Source organism: Phocoena phocoena, chromosome 2 (assembly GCF_963924675.1).
Source record: "Phocoena phocoena chromosome 2, mPhoPho1.1, whole genome shotgun sequence".
Lineage (NCBI taxonomy): Eukaryota > Metazoa > Chordata > Mammalia > Artiodactyla > Phocoenidae > Phocoena > Phocoena phocoena.
Window position 1 is genome coordinate 84442532 of NC_089220.1, and position 12383 is coordinate 84454914.

The following is a 12383-nucleotide window of genomic DNA, read 5'->3' on the forward strand; positions in this document are numbered from 1 at the left end:
TCATTCATATTGCAAATGCTAATAAGAGTTGAAAACTCAGATACCTTTTGTTGCCACTGGTGTTAGAGCAAAAGGTTTCTAGTCTTTATGGCAAGATTCCTCATGCAAAGAACAGCAATTTACTGTACCTAAAGGGAACTCACACAGTGGCTGAGTCTCACAGTATCTACTGTTCAGAATGAGAAAAACACAGACTTAACAGGTCCTTTAAAGTCTTGGATTCATTAAATTATTCAAAACTGAAATAGGGGTATCCTGGAAACACATTCTGGTCCTCTTATTATCTATATTCGTATCATATTTCAAAACATTATACAATTCTAAAATCTTTACTGCATAATCCATGAAAATATCTGCATGGCACAAGATTCTCCCCATTTTACAGGTAGATAAATTACTCAAGAATAGAAAGGCAAAGTAACTTACACTAGCACAATATCTTCCTTTACAGAGCATAAAGTGTTCTATATTCTGAGTATCTTTCATCAATGATAAAAGAAGGGGACTGAACTTCAGTTCCATTCTCAATCAACAAGAAGGCTGCAAAACTGGGAACAAAAGCTGTATTTCCCTATTGATAAGAATTTCCAACTAACTCTTTAAATTTCCGGAGCAAAAGTTCTTATCCTATTATTTGTTGTTGTTGTCATGGACCCTTTAAAGCATCTGTTGATATATAAAGAATTCTTGTAACTCAATTAAAATGGCAAATGAATAGATATTTCTCTAAGATATACAAATAGCCAATAAGCCTATATGGGAAAAGAGTCTAAAAAAGAGTGGATATATGTATAGGTATAACTGATTCACTTTGCTGTACACCTGAAACTAACACAACATTGTAAATCAACTATACTCCAACAAAAATTTTTTTAAAAAAGAAAAAAAATAGCCAATAAACACATGAAAATATGCTTAACACTATTAGCCTTCAGGGAAATGCAAATCAAAAACACAATGAGATACTACTTCACACCACTAGGATGGCTATAATTAAAATGACAGATAATAGTGTCGGTAAGAATGTGGAGAAACTGGAACCCTCACGCCCTGCTGGTGGAAAAGTAAAGTGGTGCAGCGCTTTGCAAAACAGTATGGCCAATCCTCAAAAAGTTAAACACAGAGTTATTACATGAGCCAGCAATTCCACTTGTAAGTATCTATCCAAGAGAAATGGAAACGTGTCCACACAAAAACTTGTGTATGTATGTTCACAGCAGCACTATTCATAATAGCCAAAAAGTAGAAACAACCCAAATGTCCATCAAATGGTGAAAGGATAAATGAAATGTGGTATATCCATACAAAGGAATATTATTTGGCAACAAAAATAAGTGAAATACTGATACACGCTATAACATAGATAAACCTTGAAAATATTATGCTACGCAAGAGAAGCCAAGCCAATCACAAATGACCACACATTGTATGATCCCATTTATATGAAATGTCCTAAACAGGCACATTCATAGAGGCAGAAAATAGATTAGCGGTTGCCAGGGGCTGGGGGTACTCAGAAGGGATTAGAGGTGTTAGCTAAGGAATATGGGGTTTCCTTTTGGAGTATTAAAAATGTTCTAAAATTCACTGTGGTGATGGATGTACAATTCTGTGAATATGCAAAAATCCAGTGATGTGTACATTTTAAATTGGTAAATTTTATGGCATGTGAATTATATCTCAATAAAGCTGTTTAAAAAACAAAAGAATCTGCTGAAAGCTAACCCTCTCTTAAAAAATACATCTGTGCATACACGAGCATAAGCTTGCTCCTAAACAAAAAACTTAACAACTTCCCTAAAGTCTAACTGTGAACCATAGCCTAGCTGAATAATTAGTTACTGCCATATCTCAAATTAAAAAAATATTATAGAGAAATTGCCTAAATAGAGCATCTAGACTGGTCTTTTAAAAATATAAGTAAAAAAATTTTTGACTCTCCTCTAAAACTGCCAATGGCTCTCCATCTTACTCAAGTCAAACTCAAAATCCTTATGTCTACCTGACCTGCCTCCTGCCCCCTTCCATTCCCTAACATTCTTTTTCACTGTGGTCCTGCCACAATGACCTCCCTGCTTCCTCCACACAAGTCAAGTGTGCTTCAGCCTCAGGGCCTCTGCACTTGTAATTATGCCTTCTTTTTTTACTAGATATCCACATGGTTAGCTCCCTTACTTCTTTTAGATCTCTGTTCCAATGTCACCTCTTCACAGAGGTTTTCTCTGTCTACCCTAAATAAAATAGGAACTCCCTGTCATTCCACTCACCATACTACACTTTTTTTTCATAGCACTTACCACTAATTGATATACAATTATGTGTTTATTTTCTTGCATTAAAATAAGCTCCTTCAGGGCTAGAACTTTGTCTTATTATTATAACCCAGACCTCAGAACAATGCCTGGCAAATAGCCGGCTCTCAGATGTTTTGTTAACTCATTAGGAAAAACACTAATGATCTTATAATAAGAGAGAAATTTATGAGACATAGACATGATACCCATTTGCAGACAATACAGAGAATGATTGAGGGCAATACTTACTGCAGCACCAAATTTCTGCTGGAACTGATCAATGACTGTGTATGTCACCTCCTCTTCCTCTACAGGAGAATATTATTATATATATTTATCTTCCTTGGCAATAGAATAGCCCTCCCACTAATTTTAGCCATAATCCTAAAGTCCTACTCTATTGTAACTCAAATGTCTAGAACTACTGAGACTAAGCCTAGAATACTGAGAACTATTTCATTATCACCTGCATCAGCCCATCCCGTAGTGAACACTATTAGCATCCTATTTGTCCGTTGAGAATAAACAAAAGCCCCACTGATGATATCTTATAAAATATTTACTCATTTCCTTTGATAATCCAGTAATGTTTCCTTCATCATAAGTTTATGTCTTGAATACTTCAAGACATGTACTTTTAAAAAAATTTTTAATACAATTTTTGAAGGTTACTCTCCATTTACAGTTATTAGAAAATATTGGCCATATTCCCCGGTATTGTACAATACATCCTTGTAGCCTATCTTATATCCAATAGTTTGTGACTCCCACTGCCCCACCCCTATATCCCCCCCACACTGGGAACCACTAGTCTGTTCTCTGTATCTGTGAGTCCGCTTCTTTTTTGTTATAGTCACTAGTTTGTTGTATTTTTTAGATTCCACATATAAGTGATATCATACAGTATTTAAGACATGCATTTTCTAAAAGCACATTCATAATAAAAAATAATAGTTTAAAATAAATTAGTCCTGGAGATGGACCAATGTCCACACATTTGGAATTCTCTGGATCCTGAAAATTAATTATTTTTCTAATTATGTAATTTAAAAGATTAGAGGTATAGCATAACATATAGTTCTTCTTCATCTCCCAAACTTTAAAACTCTGGAGTGGCTCAGGACATAGTCCATAAGCCACTTCCTTTTTTCTACCCATACTCACTCTCTTGGTGCTCTCATCTAGTCTCAAGGCTTTAGATATCACTTATAGGCTAGGCCTTGAATTTAGGTCTCCACCTCAGACCTCTGCCTTCATCTCTCAGCTTACACTCAAACTTAGGCTGACCAAAACTAAACTCCTAACCATCTCCCCAAAACCTTTCCCACCCAGAATCCCTCCCATACTTCAGGCTGCTCAAGCCCAAACCCCTGAAGTCATCCTTGTTTCCTCTTTTTCTCTCACAACCACATCTAATCTGTCAGTACATTGTGTTGGCTCCACCTCAATATACATGCAGAATTCCACCACTCCTACCAACCATATTGCCACCACGAGGGTCCAAACCACCATACCCACTAAACAAAATTATTTCAGTAGCCTCCTAACTGGTATTCATGCTCTTACGTTGGCCCTCCTCTCAGCATCTATACAGTATCCAGAGTGATTTTGTAAAAACAGAAGTCAGATCATGTTACTCCTCTGCTCAAAACTCTCCAATGGAAAATAGAAGTTTTAAAAAATACCTTCTAGGGCTTCTCTGGTGGCGTAGTGGTTGAGAGTCCGCCTGCCGATGCAGGGGACATGGGTTCGTGACCCGGTCCTGGAAGATCCCACATGCCGCGGAGCGGCTGGGCCCGTGAGCCATGGCCGCTGGGCCTGCGCGACTGGAGCCTATGCTCCGCAATGGGAGAGGCCACAACAGCGAGAGGCCCACGTACCACAAAAAAACCCACAAAAACAAAAAAAGAAACCAAAAACCTTCTATAATAGTATAAAAATAGAAATACTTAGGGATAAGTATGGCAAAAGATGTGTAAGACATACAATGAGAACTACAAAACACTGCTGAGAAATTAAAGATCTAAATAAATGTAGAGGTATACTGGGTTAATGGAATGGAATACTCAATACTGTTAAGATGTCAATATTCCCCAAACTGATCTATCAATTCATTGTAATTCCAAAAAAGATTCCAGCAGAGTTTTTTCTTTTTTGGTAGAAATTAACAAGCTGATTCTAAAATTCATAGGGAAATGCAAAGAACAAAGAACAGCTGAAACAACTTTGAAAAAGAACAAAGTTGGAGAACTAATACTACCTGCTTTCAAGATCTATCATAAATCAACAATAAACAAAACAGTCTAGTATTGGTGTAAAGATAGAAAAATTAGATCAATGTAACAGAATAGTGTGTCCATAAATAAATAAACCTATATACATACAGAAAACTGATTTTTGACAAAGGTGCAAAGGTAACTGAAGGGAGAAAATACAGACTTTTCAATAAACGGTGCTGGAATAATTGGATGTCCGTATGGGAAAAAAAAAACCTTGTCCATATCACATCATATACAAAAGTTAAAAATGGATCATACAGGAATAAAGACGCAGATGTAACGAATGGACTTGAGGACACAGGGAGGGGTAAGGGTAAGCTGGGACGAAGTGAGAGAGTGGCATGGACATATATACACTACCAAATGTAAAACAGATAGCTAGTGCGAAGCAGCCGCATAGCACAGGGAAATCAGCTCAGTGCTTTGTGACCACCTAGAGGGGTGGGATAGGGAAGATGGGAGGGAAGGAGACGCAAGAGGGAGGAGATACGGGCATATATGTATATGTATAGCTGATTCACTTTGTTATAAAGCAGAAACTAACACACCATTTTAAAGCAATTATACTCCAATAAAGATGTTTAAAAAAAGTATATATAAACATTTTTTAAAAATGGATCATAGACCTAAATGTAAAACCTAAAATGTCTAGAAGAAAACAAAGGAGAAAATCTTTGTGACTTTGAGCTAGGAGAGATTACTTAGATATGACATCAAAAGCACAATCCATAAAAGAAAGAAAATGGATAAATGGTACTCCATCAAAATTTAAAATGTCTGCTCTTCAAGAGATGCTTTAAGAGAATGAAAAGACAAACCACAGACTTGGAGAAAATATTTGCAAAGCATATATTTGAGAAAAGACTTGTATCCAGAATATATAAAGAACTCCCAACATTGAATAATAAGAGAGCAATCCAATAAGAAAATGAACAAAAGATATGGATAGACATTCACCAAAGATATTCAGATGCCAAATAAGCACATTAAAAAATCCTCAACATCCTTAGTCATTAGGGAAATGAAAAAAACAACCAGCCAACCTCCAATGGCTTCTCTTCTCACTGCAGAGTAAAAGCCAAGTCCTTTCAATGATCTACAAAGCCTTCCATGATCCACTCACCCCACTTCATCCCCTACTGCTCTCCTTGCTCCAGCTACACTCATCTCCTTGCTGTCCCTTCAAGATCATGGCATGTTCCTCTCTCAGGCCTTTGCATCTGCTAATTTTTTATGCCTAAAAACCATTCCCCCCAGATATTCATACATCTTGGTCCCTCACTTCCTTCAAGCCTTTACTTCAAATGTCACTATTTCAGTGAGACCTGTCCTGGACACTCAAAAATTGTAAAACTACCCTCTCCACATATTTCTTCTTTTTCTTCTGTTCTTTTCTACTTAACATGTGGCACCAGCACACTATATAGTATACTAATTTATCTTATTTAGTGTGTTTCCTGCACCATAACTCGATGAAGGTAGAGATACCAAACTTTGGTATCCCCAATGTCTGGCATATAGTGTGCACTCAAATATTAAATAAACAAATGAATCATGGTATTTTATCTTAATTCGGACCCTAGAAACAACAGCTTAGCTGAGAATTCCACATAGAACCTTGACTCGGGGTTATACCAACTCTGAAGAGTTCTGAACCACAAGAGAGCCTAGAAAATTCAGAGCCCTGGTACTCACCTGATGGGCTGTACTTGAGGTCATTTAGCAGAGAAGTGGTTGGTGCCTCAGAGGCAGGAGAAGCAGGCTTATATACATTTATGTCTTCATCTTTTATTGTATCCATCCTGTTTCTTTCTGTATTTAGACTATGCTTATAAAAAACAACACTTAGGTGAGCTTATTCTTTGTTGTTAATGCCATACACACATCAGTGGTAAGGACTCTGGATCTTTCATAGAGAACCCATTCATCCACTGTTTACACTGATTTGAAGATACCATCTAAAGATGGAAGGAAACATCCACCTATTTCTTCTCATGTTAGGAATTACACAGCTAGTGAATTACAGTTAAGGCTTTCTACCCTAATGTGTACATCTGGGTAACATCATAATTAAGAAAATCATTCCATCATACCTAACGGAAGATGCCTTTTCTCTTACTGCACCTTGTTCTTCTTCATCCAGTAGTTCCACTGTAAAATAACCAAACGGCTTCCAACAGGACTTCCAATATGAAAGCAGTTAACTATCCCTCTGTCCCCTCCACACCCACAGTTTGATTATGTAACATAGACAGTAATTGGGAATGAAATGTTAGTCCATAGAGCCTTCATCGGCCAGCAATAAATAGAGCAGAAAAGACTATCCAAAGTACTGACGACCCCTAATCTTACATCCCTACATGGCTTCCTTGGTCATTTAGCAGGATTAGGAACCTCTCTACATATCCACTTTACCCTTTTTGTTCCAGGACACCTTTGTGGTCATGCAGAATGGTTCTAGAGATATCTTTTCTTTCCTATTTATTCCCATCCTAATGCATTTTCCTTCACACTATGTACTGTTAGGGGGTTTTCTCTCAAATCATTCACACTGTCCCTTCCACTTTCTCAGGCTGGTGCATTAACAGTTCAGTGATGTGAAAGGTAATAAAAGCTAGACTGGAAATCACAAAATAAATATGAGAGAAACATTCCACAGAGACTCTGAAACCATTTATTTTTAACCTAACAGTTCACGGAATATAGGGAAATATTGTATATCATTGATTCTAAGATGCACATTTTAAACAACTCTGAAATTGGATATGATTTACGGTAAATGCACATGATAGTTTAATTGGCAGCTTCTTTTTCTTTCTTAGGGTGGGAAAAGAAATAATGCACATTGTCATTAATGGCATCTAAGATTCAATTAAGTACCCTTAGGTACTTTTCATGGAAAAAGTTTCTCAGGGGCAACTATGTTTCAAATGTCTCTTTCTCCTACACTGTCTAGAAGTGTTGAGTCCGGGTCAGAGAAAGTAAATTCACTAAAAACTCGGATTAATCAATTATTATCCTTTATCTTGATAATTCTTATTCAAGGTGCTTTTCAGGGAGAACCCTCTATGGCTGATTGAGCCACAGGGCAAAGAAAGAAGAAGAAGGTCATCCTTTGAGCCTAGAAATTATAAACAAAGGCCAAGTCCTGAGAATGAATTTAGGAAGAAATGAATCCATGTGTACAGATCACAAAGCTGGTCAGTGGTCAGCCTTCTCCTGAGTTAGGAAATAGTAGTAGTAATTCCTTCATTTTTCTTTACAAACTCATCCACAGCCTAGCTTTGTTCCAGTCCAGAGCTCTGTTCTACTGCAAAGTCTAACAGTTAACACACAATTAACAATCGTTCTACTTCCACCACCATCACTGCCATTTTTAAAAGGTGCTCAAGGGACAAAGAGTGTTTACAGTAGCGTACTCAGTAAGAAACAACAGTTATATAAGCTGGCTGGGGACTTCCCTGGTGGTCCCGTGGCTAAGACTCCACGTTCCCAGAGCAGAGGGGCCTGGGTTCGATCCCTGGTCAGGGAACTAGATCCCACAGGCCTCAACTAAAGATCCCACATGCCGCAACTAAAGATCACGCATGCCGCAACTAAAGATCACGCATGCCACAACTAAAATATCCTGCATGCCACAATTAAGACCTGATGTAGCCATAGAAAGAAAGAAAGAAATACTAAAAAAAAAAAAAAAAAAAAAAAAAGCTGGCTGGACTTTTCTGCTTTAAAGTAGGTCTTGATTGGCAGGAGTCCTTTCCTTTCCTCATATCTGCCCCAACAGTAAGAAATGCACAGTTCTATGAGGTCCCAGCTCACCCGTTCCGCCACCCACCTCCACCCCACACTGATATTCACTCCTCCTTGGAAGGCTTTTTGCTTTCGAGTTCTTGAAAGAAAGAATAGCTCTTGTTCCTAACCCTTTTCTCTTACCCCATTTGGCTTGTCTGAAGCACACTGACCAGATGAGCTTCTATAGCTATTCCTTTAGGCAAACAATTGTATCTATTCTTGCTAAATTGTTTTAGCTGGCAGAAATAAAGAACAGGGCTACTTCCCACAATTCCAAAATCCCCGAAGGTCTGAAAACCAAAAATTCTTTGTAACTCTTTTGGCAGCAAAACCTGAACTGACATACTATTTACAGTCCTATTTTATTCCACTTAGTATGATTATCCATCCGTTTCTCTGTAGAAATGTGTTTTATTACGGAGTGCTGACCAGACCCACTTGAGGTGTTATGTAATATGACCAGTATATACCCTTTGTTAGCTTTTTGAAAAATCCAGAACTAGCCTGAGATCTGAAACATTTGGCCCCAAGGTTTCAAATAAGGGACTGTGAAAGTACTGTGAGTGTCTGGTGTTAAATTCGCTTGCTGAGCAAGACAGTTCCTTTCTTTCTTTTTTTTAAAAATTTATTTAATTAATTTATTATTTTTTTGCTGCATTGGGTCTTCGTTGCCGTGCATGGGCTTTTCCTAGTTGTGGCGAGCGGGAGATACTCTTCATTGAGGTGCATAGGCTTCTCGCTGGGGTGGCTTCTCTTCTTGAGGTGCATGGGCTCTAGGACTGCAGGCTTCAGTTGTTGTGGCACAAGGGCTGGGCTCAGTAGTTGTGGCTCGCAGGCTCTAGAGCACAGGCTCAGTAGTTGTGGTGCACGGGCTTAGTTGCTCCATGGCACGTGGGATCTTCCCGGACCAGGGATCAAACCCGTGTCCCCTGCATTGGCAGGCGGATTCTTAACCACTGCGCCACCAGGGAAGTCCGACAGTTCCTTTCTGTTCAGATTCCTAACTCTGCCTGCGAGCTGAGTCTCTAGTACTGAGTACCAGGTGTCCTCACATTGTAAAACCAACATGATTAAAATTGTCTACGACTGTTCTGCTCATAGTACCTCCCAAAACAGTAAGATAAGGGACAATTCCCAAATACCAGCTTTAAGAGTTCATAAATGCAAGATAACATCTTAGTTTTCCCTCCAACCCCCAAACACTGAAATGAGGCAGAGCAATGAGTTTATTGCTACTGCAAATCCCGATACCAGCATTTAGGGAACATGAAGTTCTCACCATTCACAATCTCGTGTCCAAAAAACATCTTCACTCCTGGGACACTTCGATCAGTCTCCACATTCTTCACTGTTATAGAAAACAATTAATTTGGTTGATAAAAAGTAATATTCCCTAAAACTATAAGAAAATATGTCTCACAAAAGTGCCCAAATCTGAGTTTTATAAAAATCCCTAAATTATCTTCCCCAAGGAATAAAAAGTCAATAATAAATTACAAAGCTATAACCTTGAAACAAGTAGTATAAAGAACAGAGTGAACACCAGAATGGTCCAAGATACACTAAAAGGGCAGTAGTAGTACACTGAATTTAAACTTCTTCCAAAAATATTCTAAGGCCTTTGGGGCTAAGGATTATCTACTTATTATATTTCTACTGATTTTTACTCCACCTAGCTCCAGAAAAAAACAAGTCATCTGACTACTTCTAGAGTCCACACCCTGTTTCATGTCACTCTACATGCTTGAGCTATTAATTGTCAGAGACAACAATCCAACTCCTGGCCCAATTACAGGCTCTTCTATGAGTAGGTAAGGGAGTTGGGAGAAGTTTATTTGTCATGTTTACAATACAGTGTCATTTTTTTCTAGATGGCAGTGCTCACAGCAGCTGTATATTTCCACATTTCTCAGCAATCCAAAACAAATGAGTTTTACCTTCACTAGTCCACTGAACATATTCTTACATAGGTCAAAGATCACCAACTGCCTATTTGTCAAATCCCCAAAAAAGTTTACAATCTTATACTTGGTTCCCATGCATCCACTGACAATACTGTTCTCTCCTTTCTTCTTTGGCTTACAGGACACTTTTTTTTTTTTTTTTTTTTTGCGCGGTACGCGGGCCTCTCACTGTTGTGGCCTCTCGCATTGCGGAGCACAGGCTCCGGACGCGCAGGCTCAGCAGCCATGGCTCACAGGCCCAGCCGCTCTGCGGCACGTGGGATCTTCATGGATGGGGGCACGAACCTGTGTCCCCTGCATCGGCAGGCGGACTCTCAACTACTGCCCACCAAGGAAGCCCTACAGGACACTCTTAGTGTTTATTTCTTTTCCTACTAATTATCTAAAGCCACCACACTGAGCACCCACTCCAAACCAGGCATCTTGCTAATTACTTGCCTGTGTTTGACTATCCAGTAACATAATGAGATAGGTATTTCAACTATCTCCATTATGGAGGAATTTGAGGCTCAGAAAGGTTGAATAACCTGCTCAAGGTCACACTACTAGTAAAAGACAGAGTCAGGATTCAAAACCAGGCCTCAATGATTTTAATAAACATCTTGTAACCAGTGTTCCACTGTCTCCCTGATTTCCTCCTTCCAGTCTCCTTAGCTGTCTCTACCACCACCGCTTGCCCCTTACACATTGATAATCCCTAGGGTGATATTCTTCATGCTTCTTCCTTCTCCTTGAATGATCACATCAACTTCCTAGTTGTCCTGACATATATTATTTCTCTAGTATGGATTATTTCTCTGAGCTCCACTCTCATTTTCAACTAATAGCAGGCTTACTGCATTATTTTTCAAATTGATCATTATCTTCTCCCACTAACCAACAAACCTGTTCCTCTTCCCATTTCTATCAATTAATAACAGTATTATACACATAATCTGAGTTATAAATGTAGGAGGCTCTTTGACTATCTAATTCAGCAGTCCCCAACCTTTTTGGCACCAGGGACCGGTTTCGTGGAAGACAATTTTTCCATGGACTGGGGTGGGGGGATGGTTTCGGGATGATTCAAGCACATTACATTTATTGTACACTTTATTTCTATTATTATTACATTGTAATATATAATGAAATAATTACACAACTCACCATAATGCTGACAGGAGGTGGAGCTCAGGCAGTGCAAGTGATGGGGAGCGGCTGTAAGTACAGATGAAGCTTTGCTCGCTCGCCTGCCATTCACCTCCTGCTGTGCAGCCCGGTTCCTAACAGGCTATGGACCAGTACCGGTCTGTGGTCTGGGGATTGGGGACCCCTGATCTAATTGATTACTAGGTTACTTATCCTCACTCCTAAGCATTTCTAGAATCTGTCTTCTCTACTCCATTCCTTGCCAAACCTTAGCTCTGACTCCCATCATTTCCTCTTTATTGGGTCCCTTGATTGTCTGAATAGTTCCCTGTCTATTCTCCTTGTCTCTAGTTTATTGCTACTTCAAACCTTCCTTCATGCTGCTGTCATAGTGATGTCACTCCCTGCTTTGTCCAAATGGTACATAAATTAGTAGCAGGTGTAACAGTTCCACCATCAATTCCTCCTTTGGGAAGCCTTCCCCACTGTCCTAACCCTACCATTCTCAGATCTAAATTAGCTGAAATTCTGTGTTTCCACAGCATCTTGTGCGTCCCTCTATCACACAGGGTATCACACTGCATTACACCTTTCTACTTGTTTACCTGTCTCCTTACTAGACAAAGTTTTTTGAGGACAGAGACCATGTTATTCTTATCCATATCCCTGGTACCCAGCACAGTGCCTGGGATATAAAACTCAGTAAATGATTACCAAATGAATTAATATTGCAAAAGCCTGGTATACTCCCATCCTAGCCTACAAAAGTCTATTTTAACTCATAATATGGCTTAACAATAACACTAATCTCTCAAATGTCATTTACACGTTTCAACTGTGAACTTGAAATTTATTGTGCCAGGAAATCAACTACTCTTAACAAGTAAATATTCTAGCTGAATAAAAACTATATATTGGGGCTTCAA

General features: G+C 38.9%; 1 protein-coding gene across 2 annotated transcripts in view; it reads right to left on the reverse strand.

The window, feature by feature from the left end:
- Window positions 1-12383, reverse strand: part of EXD1 (exonuclease 3'-5' domain containing 1) — a 29157-nt gene that overhangs the window by 15980 nt on the left and 794 nt on the right. Inside the window, exons 2-5 of one of the 2 annotated variants that reach the window (XM_065872636.1) lie at window positions 9645-9713; window positions 6667-6724; window positions 6269-6396; window positions 2544-2602 (exon numbers count right to left, since the gene is read on the reverse strand). In XM_065872636.1, coding sequence (XP_065728708.1) covers window positions 2544-2602; window positions 6269-6396; window positions 6667-6724; window positions 9645-9713 — 314 coding nt within the window. The remainder of the gene's footprint in view (window positions 1-2543; window positions 2603-6268; window positions 6397-6666; window positions 6725-9644; window positions 9714-12383) is intronic. The other variant, XM_065872637.1, reaches the window with a different exon arrangement.